Source organism: Pinus tabuliformis, chromosome X (assembly GCF_031772625.1).
Source record: "Pinus tabuliformis cultivar Carrire ecotype Pingquan chromosome X, CPIR1, whole genome shotgun sequence".
NCBI classification, from domain to species: domain Eukaryota; kingdom Viridiplantae; phylum Streptophyta; class Pinopsida; order Pinales; family Pinaceae; genus Pinus; species Pinus tabuliformis.
The window spans coordinates 1566240712-1566262653 of record NC_142308.1 but is presented as its reverse complement, the minus strand read 5'-3'; the positions used below and the strand labels follow the sequence as shown (position 1 = coordinate 1566262653).

The window sequence follows — 21942 nt, the reverse complement described above, 5'->3', positions numbered from 1 at the left end:
AATGTAACTGTAAGGCGATGTCAAGTTCATGGGATTGAGAATCCTGCTCCAAATAATTCATTAAATAATTAATGAATGATCGTCCCCTAGCAATTCTACCTAAGAAAATAACACACGTGCTGCTCTCCATTGGCACACTACGATGCCAATAATTCAACGGTATTAGCACTTCGCAGAGCTCTCGCGTCGTAAATCTTGCTCAATCGATCATATTTCCACTGGATCTGCATAACCTCAGTAATAAATTAGTTCTATCTTCTCGCCCATTTGCTTATGAGAAACAATCAAATGAGGGCAAACTGATGCAGCCCTCCTACTAAGTCGTTTGAATTTTAAAATACATCATCCTTATCTGATTCCTCTGGGCGAAACTGGACCACAATCAATAGGGATGTAAGTTACCATAACATTGACCTATATGTATATTAAAAGAATTCATAATTAAAGAGAAATGGTTTATAAAAAATGGTTTATGCATGAAAATTTTACTTAATCGTATATTTTTAGCTGTATAAAATTCAGCAAGGACCAGTGAGAAGTTTGAGTTATTTAGTTTATATAATTAAAAATTCTGAAACTTTGTTAAATAACAAAAAAGTTTTGAAATCTAAAACTATATAACCTAATTCCAACTTTACGTAAAAAAAAATTAGATAAAGTTTTTAATTTATAGTATTCCCTAAAGAATTAGAAAAAAACTCTTTTAAGAGCACATTAAATTTGAAGTAAACGATCCAACGCACATTTAAAAAAAATAAAAATAAAAATATCAACCATTCTGACATATTTCGTGTGAAATTGGACTATAAATTAACTTTGCGAAGAGAGTAAACGCATTAAACAACCATAGTTTTAAGAAAAGAAAATGCATTAAACAATCGTTTCAAATCGAGAAATGGAGGAGTTGTACCTATGTTAACATAACATACGACAACATATTATCAATTGTTTTACCAAGTTTAATTATTATTGTTAATTTTATTTCTGTCTTTATATTGTTAATTTATTTCTGTCTTTATATGAATTATTAAAATTACTGGTCTGAAAAGCTAGAACTAATATTGTTGATTATTAATTAAAAGATCAAGAATCATTTTGTTAAAAGATTGAAGAAACACTTGAAATAACTTCTAAGAGAAGTTCTTCTGAGAACAAATACAATTGTTTCTCCATCATTTTCTTTTAAGAGGAAAAAGCACAGAACCTTGTGGGGGTTGGAGGAACTATACTCTCTGGAATTCTTCCTTGAGCTTGGCAAGACTTAACCAGTGGGAAAGAAATTTTTATAGCAACTGTAGGGAACAAGACTTGAGGTTGGACTCAGTAGTGACGCCCAACTTGCGCAACTATTCATCACTGTGAGAGGTGGAAGAGCTCGGAGGGGGAATATGCACGTAATTGCCAGTTCCGAGGCTCGGTGGAGAGACCTTCCAAAAACATAAGTTATATGCAATAATGAAGAAACATATAAATGTTATAACCATATCAGTCAATATTAGTAGAAGGAATTGATTTATATTGTTATAGTAGCAAAGTACATTGACAGACTAGCAAAGGTAAATAACATTTACCGATTTAATTATATCTTACTTATATATTATCAAAAATTGACTCATAGTCTAAATATGCTAAAGAAGGGAATATTTTAGTTCACTGTTATTTCTAGCAGACACTTTAATGATTATTTTTTGGAAAACATTGCTAAGCAACAATAAGCCTATACTCATTCTAATCTTTGATTAAATATTATATAACACTGAAAATTACAATCCATGGACTAAAACAAATACTTCCATAAAATTTACAAATTAGTTATCAAACTACATTCTCGTAATCTTCCTTATTTCTTATAAGAAGGAAAAAATTATAAATCATCTTTATGGTTGACATCCCATATAACAACAACCAAGCATTTATCAGTTCTTGGATGAATCCTGGAGGGAAACCATTAATAACCGAGTACCCATGAGCATCCAGACCGGAATCTCTGAACTCTTAATAGGGAATTACATTAAAGAGGAACGATATGAAAGAAAAGGAAAATATAAGTACCATGAACCAACATTTAAGCTGACAGTATAATTTCACGATTGAACTAGAATCACAGAAACATCATAACCTTTCCTTTTAAAATTGATAAGAATGTAATTATGTAATTTCATAAACCAAGCTAACCATAGTCAAGTTTCGACATCGAACTCCATATTGCGATATAAGCATAGATAAATAGATTGAAGCCATACCGAGAAATGTCCAACTAACCTACTTAAAAGTAGGACAAATCAGATATTGAACAAGTTCCAAAAACAAAAAAATTGCGTTGGAATTCTAAGGCCGACAGTCCCCAAAATGATAACTTAATACATTCTTTATAAACAGAAGAAGAAACTAGATATCGGTCATGGCCAGAAACCCTAACCATTAATCAATCCTTGAAATTTATGTCATAGAAACACTCGCTCGAGGAGCTCGTGCACAATGCAAGTCATAATCTAGGACCCACATGGAAAAACAAAGAATGAAGCAAGATATCATTAGAACACTGTTTTTTATCACCCGCATGCTGAATGAAGGTTTTAATAACAGCGGAGAGCTTACCTACACAGGACAGCCAAGGGTTAAGACCGAAACACTACACCAGTCTAATACTATTATATGAAAAACCATGAAGGTGTGGGTTACCTGAGTAAGAGTTGGACCACCCTCACCATGGCAATAAAACCTGAAGATACATTAGCAGCTTTAGCGAAAAGCAACAATGGAGAAGGACCTTAAATGATTTTTGAATTTGAACCATGGCTTACCTTCTTCTATCACGGACTCGACCTACTCCACAATGGTCCTTGAATCCATAACGAGGACATCGCACCTATTCCAGAGTAGCCCAGGAACCCATCAGGCACCATCTCAAACCACGACAATGTATCAAGCTTCCACTGAGAAGTCGAAATCAGAAATTACAATGGTAGCACCAACAAAAATCATAAGGCACCTAGAGTTGTCGGTCACAAGCCTGCCATAGTAATGCACCACGTCACCACAGCAAAGCCAAGAGTCGAGCTGAACGAGGAGCAAATGAACCTCACTTAGTTCCGGAAAGAACAATATACCTCCCCACCAAACCGGATGAATCACGACTTTAGAACTTAATAGATCCAATAGTGGATGGAAGGTCAGGTGTGAAACCTCGAGACCCTTTCTGAGAATATTAGATATGCATATTAATGCCGCACTAGATGACCAGCATGGTGGTGTATAGTTAAGGCTCGGGAGATCCTGAGGGCACAGTTGGAAATAATTAATTCCTACTTGTCTATGGTTGTAATTCTCCATTCAAGGAGTTTTTCCCTACATTATAGGAATTTAGTTTCTTCTAGTTTAGTGTGTGGTTGAGAGAATCTCTCAACCACACTACTGTACGTCTTAGATAGCATTCCTATCTTGAGACTATTGATTGTATAAATATGTGTGTAATTCCCTCATTCATAATGAATAGAATATATTATTGATTGTGCTAATTTTATCTTGGTATCAGAGCCCGTGAGGGCCTAGCCCCTCGTGGGCTTGGCTGCTCCTGGGCTGAGGGAAAATAATTGAGTGTATAATTTTATTATTTGTTTGTCCATCGAAAATTGAAGTTGTATGGGTAATGAGCGATCTGCCAGAATGGTTTTAAAGAAAGCGAATTGGAAAACTGGGTAGCGAGAGGGATCGGAGATTTTGGACCACAATGCAGGTTCCGGGCTTTCTCGCGCTGGGAGGTCGCAGGATTCGGCAGATCCAGAGGGCAATGCAAAATGCCAAGGTCACGCTGTTGTGCCTGTTCGTGACGGTGTTGGTTTTGAGAGGCACAATCGGTGCTGGGAAGTTTGGGATGCCTGAGCAAGATTTTAATGAGATTCGTGAGCATCTGATCGTGGGAAGGCGAGGGGAGCCGCACAGGGTCCTGACTGAGGTTGTTGTAGAGAGTTCCAACAACAAGACACCCCCGGTGGTAGAAGAAGTGGAAGAACCGGATGTGGAGCGAGATCCGATCTGCTCCTGCTATACAGCTCCGGCCCCTGCTACATATGGCCCCTGGAGGAGCGATTCAAGTCTTCCTGTCGTGAAGCAACGAGGGCATCTGTGGATCCGAAATCGTTGGTGCCACGGATTAGTGGATTTTGGATTAGTGCGACTGGAGCAGCGAAGGTCGAGACTAGTGTTTCCAGGTCGAGATCGCTCGGTTCTGTGGTTTATGGTAGACGCTAATTGCCTGAGGAGATTGGCAAATCGGGGACCGGTGATGAGGTAGACCGCGGCTCTCCTGATTGCATGAAAGTTGAAACAGTGCGACTTTTATTACTGTCTGCTGGAGGAGATCTACGTGTGATGAGGCGTTGTTACTACTGCCTTCTTCACATCTAGTGGATTGCCTACGTGGTTGAGTATGTTATTTCGAGGGTTCGTGTCGAAGGCGTTTCGGAGAAGAGCTCCTCCCTCGCGGTTTCGCAAAGTGATCTGTCAATCTGACACGAAGTGTGGCTGCCATGGTGTAGCAGCAGATGTGATGATCATGACCAACTTCAGGATTGGCTGCACTGGGATTTCACTGACGAAGGTTTCATCTTGGAAGACCTCATCCCATGCGGAGAGGATGATGCTTGTGATCTCAGTGCCTCGGCAGTCCATGCAAATGCTAAACAATTTTGTTCAGATTTTGACAATTTCGAGGGTTTGTTTGTAAATTCTTCTTCCTCAGCTTCCCCAAACAACAACAACGATGCAGTGGATGCGAATTGTCACGGCCCCCGAACTACCGAGGAAACCGCCCTTTTGGATGGCTATAGTGTCAATAACAAGGAGTCGCAAAGTTCGATTCACGGTTTAGTTCCTGAGACCCGGGCCCATGGGGTGCAGGATCATAAAATCCTCGAATCCAAGCGCCAATTAAGACGTATCAATAACTGAGAAGCTGCATTTCAATCACGGCAAAGGAGGAAATCCTACATTCAAGGTCTTGAATCCAAGTGCAAGATGTGGGAGAATTATTGTAATCGACTTCAAGGATCAATTGCCTTTGTCTGCACTGAAAATACAGTTTTGAGAGAAGAGCTTTCCCATTGCAAGAGGCAGAAGGGTAGTAATGGTGTGTCGGAGCCTGTAGTGCTAAAAGATTCCCCGCCGTTGGAGTCCCAATCTCATCTTACCACCCTAGTGGTTGCTGGCCATATAATCGGTGTCCACTGCCTCGAATGGCTTCTGGCAGCACTGACCATTCTACTTCTAGTAGGGGCAGTCAATCCAAGAAGCGTAAACAGCACAAGTCAAGCTGAGGATGAGTACAAGTCTTCAATTTTCAGGGTCTCAAGTACTTTTGGTGAGAAAAGACCAGTTCTTGAAGCCTTCCCAGTTACGAGTAGCAAAGCATTATCCTCTTGTTGTCATCGTTATTGGAGATTAAAGGAGTTTCTTTTTCTCTCGTTGTTCCATCTATCATAGTTATAATTATAAAATAGCAGCAGATCTGGTGTGGCTGCTGGGATACACATCACGGATTTGGAGTTGGTGTGGAGGCAGCAATCGGTATAGCGGTGACTGCGCCCTGCACTAAGTTGGAGTGGCCTGTATAGAGCAGTCTGTGTGGAGATAAGGTGACAGCTCGACTTAGAACAAGGTTGTGGAAGTGATCCGAGGTTCATTGAATCAGAGGTCTAGAAGTGCGACACCGATCGCGAGATCTGCAAGATCCGAGAGGATCGCTATTGAGATTGTTGGCTGTGGTGGTAGCCCGCGGTCGTGTTTAGCTGCATTGAGGTGCCTGTATTTCTTTCAAAACCAACAACATTAACCTGAATACGAGATTGATCCAATCGACTCTGTGGGTGTTTTATTGTGGCCCGACGCCAGACAAGTTTTGATGCCTTTTTTACAATTTTTTTGAAGTTTTGTTGAGACCGAGATTTCGATCTGTAAATCAATTCAGTCCAACAAGCTTCATATCAAAAAAAAATTATTGGCACAAACGCACTATGCATTCCTAGGGTTTGTTTATTCTTCATTCATGTTTTCTCGAATCATGTAATGTCTCCCTTTATGAGAGCACCTATGGATTCCCTATGGAGCGCTGGTTGGCATGGACAGGCGAGGAAGGCGGAGGTGATCAGACATCTGGCAGAAAACGTGGCACTCGGCGCCTTCCTGTTGCTCAGAAGTTGCTGGTGCGTCTGCCTGGTCGTGTTGGGATTGTATCGAGATCTGGCACTCTTACATATGAAGCGGTCTTTCAAACAACTGTTGTTGGTCTTGGACAATCAACATGTGTGGGAATTGGGGGTGATCCTTTCAATGGGACAAATTTTGTAGATTGCTTGAAGCACTTTGTGGAAGATCCTCAGACTAAAGGCATCGTTCTGATAGGAGAAATTGGAGGAACCGCAGAGGAGGATGCTGCTGCATTTATTAAGGAGAGTGGAACACAAAAGCCTATTGTTTCATTCATTGCTGGACTTACAGCACCGCCTGGTGCGTTGTAAGCCTTGGAGAAGACCTTTGAGGCCAAGCTCGCGGCCGTTGGGCAGCTGCGGCACAACAATCTAGTGTCATTCAAGGGCTGGTGCTTTGAAGAACAAGAACTTCTTTTGGGTAACATGAAAGTTATTTTTTATGTCTTGGAAATTTGTATACATATTGAGATTCGCGACCTCAATATGAAGTCATTTTGTTGGAATTCGCGACTCTAACGAATGACAGGTTAAGCATGGAGATCCAAGAATTTATTTGACAAAGATACCCAAAGATGTCAACTATGAAATGATGGGATAAAGGAGCGGCAACAACGGTTATGGTGGACAACAAAGAAGATTTTTTTGTTTGAGTTAGTGTGGTTTGTGGAATAGACTCCCTAGCATGTTGTAATAATCATTATATGTACCCAGAAACTCCAAAATGTTGAATGAAATGTAAGCCTTTTAAAGGTATTTGAAAGTTCGTGGTGATCTTAAAACCACTTTGTAATGGTTTGTGGTCAGCCTGAAACCATCTTTTGTAACTGTAATGTGATGGTTGGTGGTGAGCCAGAAACCATCTATAGAGCCTTAGTGGCTACAGGAGTTGCCCGGTGGTGGCACGTGGAGATGCTCGGTGGTAGCAGATTTGATTTGCCCGTTGGTGGCGAATAGAGGATCCTTGATCAGCTCGGTGGAAGCAGATCGGATCTGCCCGATGGTGGCGAAGTGAGGTTCCGTGATCCGCTCGGTGGTAGCAGATCGGACCTGCCCGGTGGTGGCGAATCAGAGCTCTGTGATCTGTTCAGTGGAAGCAGATCGTTTTTTGCCCGGTGGTGGCATAGTGAAGTCCTTGATCTGTTTGGAGACAGCAGATCGGACTTGCCCGGTGGTGGCAGATTGCCTTTGTGGCTGTGTGTACACAGGAGCTTTGTGCTCGTAGGAGCAGGTGGACTGCAGTAACACCTGGCTCGGACTCAGATGATTTTTTTTTTTTTTTCTGAGTAGAAGGGGATTGGCGCTTTTCGCGCTGACAGCAACGCCAGGAAGGCCAACTGGCGCGACTGTTAGGCCATTAATCGCGTCAATGGGCGCGGGTTTTACTTTCAGGATCGCGCCAATTCACCTTCAAGTGGATCCGCGGGATCAGAGAAGTTGTGGATCTGTCCGAGGGCGGCAGACTGTGTTTTGGAGGTTCTGTACATGCAATTCGCGTGATGGTGGTGGATTTCACTATCATGACAAGTAGTCATTAAGGGGGGGAGTTGGAAATAATTAATTCCTACTTGTCTATGGTTGTAATTCTCCATTCAAGGAGTTTGTTCCTACATTATAGGGATTTAGTTTCTTCTAGTTTAGTGTGTGGTTGAGAGAATCTCTCAACCACACTACTGTACGTCTAAGATAGCATTCCTATCTTGAGACTATTGATTGTATAAATATGTGTGTAATTCCCTCATTCATAATGAATAGAATATATTATTGATTGTGCTAATTTTATCTGGAACTCCCACCTTAGTGAGGAAAGACCTGCCCGAGGATCAAATGATCGAAACAAGTTAATGTAGGCACAAAATGGCGGCCGATGTGGAGTTCCAGCAAGGAGGCCAAGTAGAACTACCACTGTTTCGACCCTTAACCCTTATCAATCACCAATCAAATATTTCCAAATCATTAATACTCTATATCAAGTTTGATATATTTAAGAATTCCATGGTATATATGTTTAATATGGCATAATAATTAGCATATAAAGTGTGACGTTAGTTTAAAGATAGAGTGGTCCATTTGTGGGTAATTCATGATTAAGGTCCTAAATGATTTATTTATTTATTTATTATTATTTCGAGTAAAGTCTATTACAAATACTATCAGAGCCCAGACTCACACATTGAGACCTCTAGGTCATTTTGGAGTCAATTAAGTTAGGATACTTTAGCATTGATGAAAGAAAAATAAATCGAGTAATTTTGAATATGAACACAGAGTGAGAGTGTGAAAAAAAATTGAAGACAACACCAAGGTACAATGTGGAGGAGCCCCAGATCGCCAAAGCAGCCAGAAGTGCCTTATTTGGAGGCCAACCCATAATTATCGATACAATTGGGAGAAGAATCATGACATGCTAATGCTGCCCTACTCAAAATAGTACAACAATTGTGTTGAAATGTGGCAATAAGAATATTCCAATTTAATTTGTCCTTGAATTAAATTCTGAATTAAAATTGAATTTAGCCTTAACAGCTACTTGGAAATAGTTAATTAAGTTATTTTGACTTAATTAGTTGGAAAAATTCAAGTTAGAAGTCTTTCTGAAGTCATGCAAGAGTTATCCCTTAAATTAAGGAGATAAGATTGAGTTATATTTGAGTTGTAATTAGTTAACTCAGTTTACTCAGTTAAGTCTAGTTAAATTAGTTCCAAACTATTTGGGTAACTAATAGAGAGTTGACAGTGAGTTGATGCATGCATGCACTCAACTAGTGTACTCAAGTTAACTAAATATTCCCTCATCAGAAACTCATGCATGTATATTCTAAGAAAGACCTAGTTGAGATTAAAGACAAGGACAATGTACTATCAATTGCATGTATTTTCCTATAAAGAAAACTCATGCATGCAGAAGGAATAATTCCCTAAGGATTGTGTAGCTCTGACTGTGTGTGAGATCAGGTGATCATCCATTGGGTAGAAGAGGTTTTCCACTTGGTTGAAGGAGAATCATCCTAGAGGAACAACACAAGGAAATAGGTGCTTGGAGGGCAGAGAGGAAGGCTTGTGAGAAGCCAAGATTTCCTATGAGCATCTGTGAGGATTGTACTAAGAGCTGGATAGCCGTGAGAGCTAAGGCTTTGTATAATTCCTATGTAATTCCACCTTGTATGATAATACAGATGGTAGGGTTTTTAGCTGAGGCTTTCCCCAAAGTATTTTCATGTGTATTGTGAATTGATTCTTCTTATCTAGTTATATTATTTGGCTCGATCTTTAAGCTTCCGCAAATTGATAGTAGAAGTAGATTATAATATTCTACATTGATTTATATTGCATTCTCGGGTTAACCTATAGTCATATTTTCTACATGGTATCAGAGCTGGATTTGTAGAGAATTTTCTACATGGTATTGAAGCCAAGTTTATGGGAGTTATGAAAAACATACAGAGAAGAGAATTTGAAGTTTGAAGTTCGGAGCTATAGGTGCAAATCGAATTCTTATCATAATTCAAGGTTGGCCAATGGCATTCTATGGCTTGAGACTTGAGTATGCCTTGGAAGGTAGCTTGAATCACATAGCATGGAAAGATAGAATGGAGGTTGTATTAGAAGACAATGGCTTGAAGGAATTCATTGATCAAGAAATACAAAATCTAGCTTCAACTAATGCAAAAGAGTTGGCTGAGTGGAAGAAGTGTGTGGCAAAGGCGAGACTAGTCATCCTTGAGGGAGTTCGAGACCATATCGTCTCGAGTCTCCATGGGAAGGATACACCATTTTCAATGTGGAAGACATTGAAGGACCTCTACCAGAACAGTAGCAACCAGAGGAAATTGGCGCTAAAGGATAAGCTTCAAACAATCAAGATGGAGAAGGGCGATACTATTTCCACATAACTGAACAAGCTTACCACCTACAAAGATGAGCTTAGCAGTGTGGGAATAAATACTACCAATGATGATATGGTGAGCCTCGCTCTCCTTGGCCTTCCAAAGAGTTGGAATAGCTACCAGGACTCTATGAATGGAAGGGAGAAACTATCAGATTGGGAACAACTGTGGTCGGATATGATGCAGGATGAGATCAAGAGGAGCAAACATGATGGTTCTTCATCAAAGGATGATGATGAAGAAAATCTAGCCTTAGCAAGTAAGGCAAAGAAAGGGAAGGGGAAGGAATCCCATTCCAAATAGAATTCTTATATGCTTTAATTGTCACAGATTGGGACATTATGCGACTAATTTCCCATCGAACAAGTCGAAGAAGGGATCCTTGGAAGGATTGGAAGGATCAAAAGTTTGAAATGGACTTTATGCTCATCGCATGGATGGTGTCATCAATGATGGGTTGTGTCTGGTATCTTGACAGTGGAGTCTCACTCCACATGACTAGTGGTAAAAGTTTATTCAGTGCCTTGGAGGAGAAAGACCTCAAGATGCGCATAGAGATGGGTGATGACGAAATGTATAGTGTTTCAGGAGTGGGAACAATTGCTTTTCAGAGGGAGCATGGAGCTCCTATCACCTTATCAAATGTGAAATATGTGCTTGGATTGAAGAAGAACTTGGTATCGGTCGCAATGTTGGAGGACGAGGGCTACAATGTTGTCTTCAGTAAAGGAAAGGCATTCTTAAGACACATAGCCACAAGTCAAACCAAGAGGATATGGATTCGGGTGAAGAATCTCTAGAAAGTAGAGGTAGATTATTGTGCAGCATTGAGTATGAAAGTAGAATTGGCCCAAAGCTAAGACATTGGTGAGTTATGGCATAGGTGGTTGGGCCATTTGCATCATGGGGCTTTGAAGATAATGCAGTAGATGTCTACAAGACTTCCTAAAGGTAAACTTGAGCAAGTTGACACATGCAAAGGTTGTACCTTGGGAAAGTACACCAAGTCTTCCTTTCATCATTGAGGCAGTCGAGCAAAGGCTACCTTAGAGCGAGTTCATACTGATGTGTGTGGACCATTCTCAACGGCATCCACAGCGAGGCAAAGGTATTATGTGATTTTCATTGATGATTTTTCTTGTAAATTCTGGATTTATTTCATGCCGAAGAAGGACCAAACCTTCACAACATTTTGTGAGTTCAAATCTTTGGTCGAGAAAGAGTCAAGGAAGAAGATCAAGGCCTTGGGAAGTGAAAACGGTGGAGAATATGTCTCTCAAGTGTTTAAGGACTTTTGTGTAGTGGAAGGAATTAAACGAGAGTTGATGACACCTCATAACCCACAACAAAATGGGGTGGCCGAGAGGAAGAATAGAACTATTGTAGGGGCAGCATGGGAGATGTTGCATGACCAAGGCCTACTACTTCACTTGTGGGATGAGGCATGCAACACAACGGTCTATTTGCAGAATAGAAGCCCGCATTGCATACCTAGGATGAAGACACGAGAGGAAGCTTTCTCTGGTAAGAGACCAAATGTGGGTCACTTCAGGATCTTTAGCTCATCGGGATATTACCATGGGACAAAGGATGCACGAAAGAGGCTTGAGCCAACAACAGAGTTGGGGATACTTATGGGGTACACTGATACATCTCACAACTGTCGTGTCTACTTGCCTACCAGTCGGAGGACAGTGGTTCACAGAGATATCAAGTTTGATGAGCAGAAGGCAATGTGATTTTCCCTTGAGAGGGAGCTCCAACTACAGGCTATGGAGGAACGGTTGGTGCCTAAGGAGGAGGTGCCTTAGACTGATGCGGAGCAACCACATGCAGAGGTTCTAGGAGTAGAGACATCCACTAAAGCAGAGTCTTCCAAATATGGACGGAAGCGTACAAGAGAAGCTGACAGATTGTTGCAGGATGTGAGAGAGAATGTGGGAGCACCACCTTCTCAGCGCAGACAGAGGAGGTCACTTGAGAGGTACACTGGATACATGGCCCTTATTGGGGAATGTGTTGAGACTGAACCATATTCCTTTCAGGAAGCAATGTAACAGTCGATTTGGGTTGATGCTATGGTGGAGGAGTATGACTCCATAGTTTGTAACAGTGTTTGGGATGTGGTTCTGCGACCAGAGAACAAGTTCGTTGTGAGTTCGCGTTGGCTTTACAAGGTAAAGCAAGCTGCTGATGATGGGAGGATCATGTTGTTGCAATATACTTCAACAGAGGACCAAGATGCTGAAATTTTGACAAAGGCATTATCAAAGTGTAAATTCGAGTTCCATAGAGACAGGATCAGGGAGGCAGACAATCCCTTTCTTGTTGAGAGGGAGTGTTGAAATGTGGCAAAAAGAATATTCCAATTTAATTCATCCTTGAATTAAATTCTGAATTAAAATTGAATTTAGCCTTGATGACTGCTTGGAAATAATTAATTAAGTCATTTTGACTTAATTAGTTGGAGAAATTCAAGTTAGAAGTGTTTCTGAAGTCATGCAAGAGTTATCCCTTAAATTAAGGAGATAAGTCTTAAATTAAAGAGATAAGATTGAGTTATATTTTAGTTGTAATTAGTTAACTCAGTTTACTAATTTAAGTCGAGTTAAATTAGTTCCAAACTATTTGAGGAACTAATAGAGATTTAACAGTCAGTTGATGCATGCATACACTCAACTAGTGTACTCCAGTTAACTGAAGATTTCCTCATCAGAATCTCATGTATGTCTATTATGAGAAAGACCAAGTTGAGATTAAAGACAAGGACAATGTACTATCATTTGCATGTGTTTTCCTATAAAGAAAACTCGTGCATGCAAAAGGACTAATTCCTTGAGGATTGCGCAATTCAGACAGTGTGTGAGATCAAGTGATCATCTACTGGGTAGAAGAGGTTTTCCACTTGGTTGAAGGAGAATCATCCCAGAGGAATAGCTCAAGAAGATAGGATCTTAGAGGGCAGAGAGGAAGGCTTGTGATAAGTCAAGATTTCCTGTGAGCATTTGTGAGGATTGTACTAAGAGCTGGATAGCTGTGAGAGCTAAGGCATTGTATAATTCTTATGTATTTCAACCTTGTATGATAATACCGATAGTGGGGTTTTTAGCTAAGGCTTTCCCCAAAGTATTTTCATGTGTATTGTGAATCGATTCTTCTTCTTATGGTTATATTGTTCAACTCAATCTTTAAGCTTCCACAAATTGATAGTAGAAGTAGGTTATAATATTCTTCTTTGATTTATATTGCATTATCAAGTTAACCTACAGTCATATTTTCTACATTGTATCAGAGCTGGATTTGTAGAGAATTTCTACAAATTGTAGGCAGAGATAATGAAATTAACGATGGAAAATGAACAGTTAAGACCCAAACAGGAGAAAATCCTTAAAAGTCTATCCGACCAACAAAATCAGCGGGGGCCAGAACCCAGTACAGAAAACAAGGAAAAGACCCCAACTGCCCATAATGGGGAAGATAATGCAGATTCCGTGGAAGGCCATAAAGAGGAAGAAGAAGGGCATTCAGATAACATTTCTAATCAACGGAAGACAAAAAGGCAGAGGTCAAAACTACAAGGTGAGTTCAAGAAAATCAAACCCTCGTTGTTTGAAGGAGAGTGAGAGGAAGCAACAGAAGATTGGGTGATAGAAATGGGAAAATATTTCCAGATTTATGAATATACCGATAAGCTTAAACCACGACTGGAAGTTTACCAAATTCGGGGAAATACCACCCTTTGGTGGAGGAAATTAAAACTGTAAGAAAGATTAATGAGGAACAAGTGATGTGGAAAGAATTCCATAACAGAACGTTACTATGATGAAAACGAAAAAGAGTTCCATGATTTAAGGTTGGGAACCTTTGTTGAAAATGCAACAAGATGATGGAGCTTAGTGGAAAGTAGTCGCCTTCACTAAGTTGGACCGCAGGCTATTTTTGGCGCAAAGTCTATTTTTAGACATATGGATCATGGTCTATGAGTTGTAGGATGCTATTTGTGGATGATTTCTCATGTTGGTAAAAATAGATGGACCTCTATTTTTAGACATATGGGTGGTTTCTATTTTTAGACTGCCAGGCTAAAAATAGAACAGTCGAATATTATTGTCTCATAATAATATTTGGACTATAAACATTATCTTATCCTCTTGGAGCACTTCAGTTTGAGGTACAGATGTCACACATGCAGTTGACAGAAGGAATCACGTGGTTTCCTATGTGTTAGTTGAGCTATTGCATGGAGGACTTCAGTTAGAACTCAAGCAGTGAGTTCTGTGGAGTTGGATGTGGAGTTGATGGAGTTGTGTTCAGTTTGACTTAGTTGAACCAGTTGTATTTAGTCTAACTAAAGAATACACTAGTGATGAGTTGTGTGAATTAAATATTAATTAATTCACTAATTATTAACTCATAAAGAAACTAAAGAATACATCAGTTAACTCAATGCATGGACAGTTCAACAGAGATAGGTGTTGGAGGTAAGTGAAAGGGTGAGTTGTGATTATCAGTTGTTCATGAGATCTTGCACAATCAATGGGATTGAGTTATGCCAATGAGGACTACGCAGTGTGGGCCAATATCTAGGCAATTGTAGCTTGTGCTCATGTGATTTTCACTTTGCATTGTGCAATGGAGGCAGACAAACAGTGGAGGAGATTTGAGGCATCAGATCTGAGCTAGTTTTGTGTGTAACAGGTGGAGATAGTACTGAGTACTTGTGAGGAGTATTGTACTATGTATTGTTACATGTTCTCAATCATTATAATATACAGTGAGTGTGGCGTTTTTAGTTATATGCTTTCCCCGGTTTTGTTGGGAAAAGTATCCAATACGGAATGACCCTATCCCACTCTAAGGGTGATAGTACCTCAGCAACAACCGAATGCAAAGCTATCTAAGATTACTTCTTTATGAGATGTAAGAGAGAGGAGAAAGAGATCCACTAACCGTTATCTTCCGCTAATGATTGATCCAATCTTCCCTCTTTGCTGCTTGCTCCCAGCTCCTTGCTCTTTCACTGACCCAGCTACACCAAGATCCTGCAAAATAACAAGAGAGGGAAACTACAAGAAGCATACATTCATAATTGATTCAAGGATTAGAATAAATCAAATATACAAGTATCAATTCGCCATAAAGACACATGCATATAGAAGAACCTTAAATGCTTTATTAATGGAAGAAGTAAAGTTCTGAGAATGTTACAACCATAAGAGGCCCAATCCAGCAACACCTCCCAGCAGAAAGAAATATCCTCTTCACCTCCTTCAAAGAAATCACCCAATAGTTCTATACACAAACCAACAGCACTTCCTTACTTGCACAAAATTCCAGCCTCCTTAGACCTCATGAGAGAGCTCTATATATAGGAGATTTGGAGAAAGGATGAGTCAACTTGAGACTGACATGAAGCTAACTAGTGTCCTCTCCCACTTCAGTTATACTTTAGTTCTTGAGTCCACTTGGAGTTTCTTGCTTCCACTTGGAGATCTAGATCCTCTTACTCATCACAAGGCGAATTCCCTGATCCAAGTGTCATTTTGGAAGCTTCCTGGGCATTTGACACCTTGCAGAATGACTGTGCCACTTGGCCAATCTCGCCCAGCGCAGGTAGCCTTCATTAGATTTGACATTCAGTGCAGGTACAGAGTGGAGCAGTTGACATTCAGCGCAGATGCTCAGTGGAGCAGCTGACATGATCCAGAAATAGCTTGTTTTTGAGTGTTTTCAGGTGGAGAACTGATTTTCAGTGCTGTGGTTTGCTGACCTTGTTCCTCTAGGGGTAGGAACAACATGTTTAGGGACATTGGATCCCTTAGATTATTGACATTTCCTGCTTCATGCTGTAAGGCACAAAAATGTCTATAACAGTTGCCCCCTAAAGTATGAGGTCGTTTATCGGGTGAAATGCTTTATCAGGAGGATCCGAAGTTCATTCAATCACTGAGAGGTGCCCTGTAATAAAATACAATACAATACATTATTTTTCATTCTGCTTTCATGATCTAGCTAAGGCGGGCATTCCCATGCTCAGCTTTATAAATTCATTTTGGTACATAGAACAGACGACCGTCTGATGGTAGACTGATAATTCTCTGCTGAAATTATCATCCTTTGAGTAGGATGATCATCTGTTGCAATGATGTACATAACAAATGTCTTTATATCCTGAATATATATATCGCAGCCCGGATGGATGAAACTAGATCCGGGGTCTTCAAACTCGTTCGATCTTCACTCTAAGTACAAGTCGATCCATGTGAGAATTGCGCTGAAGTCGAACATGGAAAGACATCGCTTGATTACCGGTCAATAATGTAAACCGTTAACAAGCGCGAGAGGAATCACCAATAATGACAATGACCCTCAAGGTACTGCAGTACAATTCACGTGGTGTGAATAAAGGACTTGGCGTCGAACACCACGCAAAATCTTCTGGTCAAAGGTCATTGATGTATACCTGTCGCCGGAAGTGAGAAACTTGCCATTGAGGCATGCAAGCTTCAAAGTACTGGGGGGGTTGTTCCTAGATCAACTTCTTGGATAATGAGCTGAAGTCGACAAGAAGCGATCCGTCAAAGGAGGGCCTTAATGAATCCCACATCAATGACACGGAACGGAGCTAATGATTTTAGTGGAGGCGAAAACAATTTGTGAAATATGATTCAGGGTGGCAATCATGGGTGGATGAAGGATAATGTATGGCAGTGGATGGGACACGGTTGACTCTTTCTGAACAACATCTCTTGAACATATAACGACACTGATGTGATGGATCGGTAGCATTACCCCAAATGTGGATGGTTTGGCGAGGACCATGGTGATGAGACCGGTGAATGAAACAACCCAACCCGATGTGATATGGAGGACAAAGTGTCATGTTCAAGAGCGACTTGCTACCATTAAAGCTTTGAGGTTCTCCCAATTTTTCCCCAGTCATTTCTGACCAGTACCTCTTTATTTTTGTCAAGCTTGAGGAGGATAACATATGCTTGTTCTATAACCTGCCCTTCGGGCAAGCCCATTGCTATGTTTTAATGAGCTTAGTGATAGGGAAACTCGTTCTCGTCTAAAGACAAGTTTGTCGCTATTTAATCATTTTAACGAGTCTAACGACAAGGAAAACTCGGTCCTTTTCAATTTTAGAGAGTCTGCAAAGGTACAGAAAGTTAACTCCAAAATTCCTTTTTCGTCATCTAATCCCTTAAGTCCGAAAAAGTATAAAACAATACAGAAGGGATGAGTTTTCGATTACTTTAATGAGCCGAATAAAACAAGCGCTCGACCTTTTTGTGTAATAATCCCTCAGGTCCAAAAAGATTAAAATCTAGAGGAGGGATAGCCCTTCCGGTCACTTTAACGAGCTGGAAGGCCAAAACTCGGCAAACTTTTCATATTTTACGAGTCAGGAGAAAAGAGCTCAAAGAAGACTTGTCTTTTGAGGAACGAGTGATAAACAGGGATAGCAGCAGATTCCAGGTACAGGTTGGAATTTTCCAATCACGGCAGTGTCACAAGGATGGCTAAGTGAAATCACTCTTCGCAGTTGTTCCTCAAAATGGGTAAACAATCATATGGAGGTGAACGATTGGCCAACTGGAATGGAGGTGGCAGGTGCAAAACACGACCAAGGCTTTTTATGGCTAATAAATTTACGATCACAATGGTTATTTACCGGGAAGTTCATTTTTTAACGAGCTTAAACTTGCTCAAAAGCTTATGTTTATTTTTTAACGAGCATGAACTATGACGCTAAAACTGCTCGGATCTCACTTTTCTATTTTTTAACGAGCATAAATTCCACGGTAAAACTGCTCGATATACCAGTCATAAGATAAGAAATGTCTCCTGCAAGATTCCAATTTTTATAGAGCTTGCACCTCACATAAGCTATGCTCTTTGGAAAATTTTGACCTTTGCCCCACATCCTTTCTTTATGCAAGTTCAGAAATGACTAATCCAAAAAACAGATAAATAACCACTCTTTGCTTGCACTCCAGAAGGTTTGCATGCCCCCAGGTATAAAATACAATTTCAAGGCTGCCCCTCCTCTCCCCCACCTCTGGTTTTCTTTGGGTGTTCACAGCTACTTGTCGTCTTGCTAGTCTAATGTTAACGATACTTGTCTTCTCGTTATTTTTAACGAGTCTTACGCGGTACTTGTCTTCCCGTCGGCCCAACTTTTGACAGCTCTTTTGCAAGATCGCAAGAGAACAGCTACTTGCGACAAGAGAGCAGCTACTTGCGACAAGAGAAGAACACTACTCAATAGACAAAACATTGGTGTTATTGAGGGAGGCTTGCCTCTTTCAGGTTATCCAAAAAATGGTTTTATTTGCTGCCGCAAATGAAACTCTTTCTTTGGCGATGTCTATCATTAGGTTACTCAAAGATGGTTACAATTTGTTGCAGCAAAGGAATCTCTTTCTTTGGAGGCTGCCCCTACTTATCCCTTAAAACATTTGTTTTAATGGGTGAGGCTTGCCTTTTACCCAAAGATGGTTACAATTTGCTGCCGCAAAGGAATCTCTTTCTTTGGTATTGCCTACTTATTTAGAAAAAGGTGAATGACTAGAAATCATCAAACACATAACTTTGACAAAAGAATCTTATTCTAGAACAACCCTCTCTTCCTTCCACAGACGGGGTACGGACTAGTGATATTCCTTCGCGGAAATTCTACTTTATACCCAAGGTTTCCTCTGCCCGAAGCAGACCAGGATGCATGCCCCCTGGGTTCCAGTCCCATCTTTCCGAATCACTCACACTCATCGGGAACGAGGACTGGGGGTGGAGACATTTCTTGGGTGAATAGACCATTGAGGGTTGGTATTTGACTATTTGCGATGCGTGATCCCGGAAATGAAAGTTGGTCTACAAGCTTGACCATTCTTTCTTCGTGTGGAAAACACATTACTCTAAAGAGTGAGGAGACTATAGCTCCCATGCAATATATATAGTCTCGTCCAAGGAGTAGGTTATAATCCAAGGGTCCTTGAACGACCATCACATTTATTTGAACGGTCTTCCCTTTCAATGTAACAGGCACATTGGGGAGGATCCCTAATGGTCGACTGGTTCCTTTATCAAAACCCAAGAGATTTCTTATCTCAGGCAAAAGCTCCGGGGGACCCAGTGCTTTCCAAGCAATAGAGGAAAGGATACTCACAGATGCCCCTTCATCAATGATAGTTCCAGCCATTACCATTCTGTAGATTTGGACTATGATTCTGAATGGTATATTGGCTGGTAACCGGGGTCTGCCTAGTTGGTTCCAATCAAAGGACACAACCAGGTTGCTTGGTGGTGGGACCGAATACACGGCCGGATACGATCCTGACGATGTTCCTTCCTGCGATAAAGGAATGGGCACATTGCCCTGATGCTCATCAGAATCTGTGTTGATGAAAATAATCTGGATGGTGTCATCCTTATTCTCTTCAGTGAGGGTGTCATTTGAAGATGGATCTTCAGTGACAGTGTCATTTGAGGATGAAACCTCTGAAGGAAGAACCGGGTCAACTGCCGTATCGACCTTTAGACTTTCGTCTGGTCTGGATTCAGTAGGTTCATTTTCAATGACTGACGCTTCAGCTGACCACTTGAGTAGGCCAGCTGTATTTTCAACCAACGAAGGAATCGGCACGAGTTTTTTGTATCCAGGAGGAAGTCTCAACGGTGAAACTGGGCGGTCTTCCAAAACTCTCTCCGCCTTGTCTAAGAAGGGACAACGGTGGATGGCGTGATTGCCTTCACACAGTCTGCAGGGGGATCTTGCTCCCCCTCTTTTTCTTGAACCTTCACCTTCGCTGGTTGACAGTAAGCAATCAACATGGCTATCAGAGGTTGATGCTCCCGAATTGTGCAGACGAGGGGACCAGTCCCTTAGTATCCGGGGAATACAGGGACAATCTTTATGGAAGTGGTCTCCTTCACATATGACACATGGCAATTTAGGCCCGGTCTGTGCTGTGTGTGGATTTTTGTCAGATGTCTTTTGCTTGCCCCCAGTCGCCTTAGGCTCCTTCTTCTTCTTCTCTCTCTTCTTCTTCTCCTTCTTCTCCATGGGAGCTTGGCTTTTGCCAGCCCCACCTTTCGAAGATGAAGGATTGGAGGAAGAGTTATAGGAAGTCGAAGGCTGGTGGGCAGCTCTAGACTCATCTAACTGTTGACTCGACTGTTCAGGAACCATGGTGGTCTGAACTACATTGGTTGAGAATAGCCAAATAGGCAGGCCAATTGTCAGTCCTGGAAGCGACAATGTGGCCATGTGGGGCGCACCAACTTCTCCCCAAGAGGAGAAAGGACTAGGATTTCCATCATGTGGAATTCCTTGGTTGGGGCGTTCCATGTTCTCAACTTAAGATCAACGCGGGAATAGGAGGTGATTATGTTCCGTTTAAAATAAATTTTATAACGACGCTTAGACACAACTTGCTTTTTCACTTTTTAAGAGTCGAGAAAAAGCTAAAGATGACTCTAGTCTCCTTCGATGTTTTAACGAGCCCGAAGTGACAAATGCTCGGATGGACTTTTTCAGTTATAGAGTTTGAAAAAGGCCAAAAGAAACTGCTCTGGAGTTCTAGGCAGAGGGTGTGCCAAACTTTTCGCAAAACCACAGAATATGTTTTATGGTACGAGTGGTCGATCTTCGTGAATGTTGTGTTCACTGCATCGCGATCAGTAGGGCGGCCGACACGATTTCCTATTGGATAAAGGCTTTATTCCTATAGGGGTCTCCCAATATATACGCGACGGTACGTGGGAGCACAAGTCCGTATTGATACTTATCGCTTCACCGTGGAGGAATCACCCAACCACTCAACGCTAAGATATCACGTTTAACGATGCCGGAACACGTCTCTAGCTTAGACCTCTATGTGTTTGCGTTATGTTTCAATGCGTTGTTATGTAAATTCATTTTATTTTAAGGTTGATCTTGTTTAGCAGTTTGCCTTTATGGATCACCACGAGATGTATGATAACACTCCTAAATGCAGTCTAAGATGATAAGCAAGCTTTTCAATCTTTCAACTTTGAAAACCTTAACTACTGAGGGAAAAGAAAGATAACATCTTTTCACACAGATCATAGAGCACACACTAATGCACTTTTTCCTAAATCAACATGCAAGCTGTCATAATGCATATGCACAAAGCAAGTATTTCTTTTCTCTTTCTTAATGTTGGTGTAATGCAAAAAGAAAGCTGTTGTATAATTTTGAATTCAATTTCAAGTGAAAGCAAACAAGCTTGTCCAAAACCAAAAGACACCTTAAGATTTACTTGTTTCGACACTAGAAATATATAAACTCAAACCAAATGATGAAAGCAAAAGCCCAATCAGCTATGAACAACAAACAAACTAACTCTTAAGATCAAAACGACACTTTACCACAGGTCTAGATCTAAGAGGTCACAACAAGACTAGTTCACTTTCGTTATGGGAAACTGTAAATGCACAAGAAATACACAAAGAACAAACATAGTTTCTTTATACAACCGAGGCGGAATAGTGACAAGGAAAGTTGGTTTCAGATAGGCCCACTGACTGGTAACAAACAGCAAAAACAAGAGTGAAAACAGGGCAAGAAACAGCAGGAAACCCCAGCAGCACAAGGCAGGACTGGTCCAGCGCAGGTGGAACACTGCCTGTTTGACCTTTAGCGCAGGTAGCCCCTTCGGGAACTGCGCTGAAATGCAGACAGCCTTTGTACAACCTGCACTGAAGAACGAAACTTTCGTTTCTGGTGGTTTCCAGGTCACAGATTGCTCAAAAATTCACAGTTTTTGCTCAAATCAGAAGCTATCAGTCAAGGACACACTAAGGGATGACAAGGAGGATGAAAA

The 21942-nt window shown here is 41.0% G+C and overlaps 1 protein-coding gene and 1 pseudogene across 1 annotated transcript; both read left to right on the top strand.

The window, feature by feature from the left end:
• Positions 1-4617: 4617 nt before the first annotated feature.
• On the top strand, positions 4618-5495 carry LOC149146013 (uncharacterized). The gene has a single exon (XM_089449060.1). The coding sequence runs from the start codon at positions 5017-5019 to the stop codon at positions 5479-5481; it is 465 nt and encodes a 154-aa protein (XP_089305186.1). The 5' UTR covers positions 4618-5016; the 3' UTR covers positions 5482-5495.
• A 603-nt stretch (positions 5496-6098) lies between these two features.
• Positions 6099-6515, top strand: LOC149146012 (succinate--CoA ligase [ADP-forming] subunit alpha-1, mitochondrial pseudogene; annotated as a pseudogene).
• The last annotated feature ends 15427 nt before the right edge of the window (positions 6516-21942 follow it).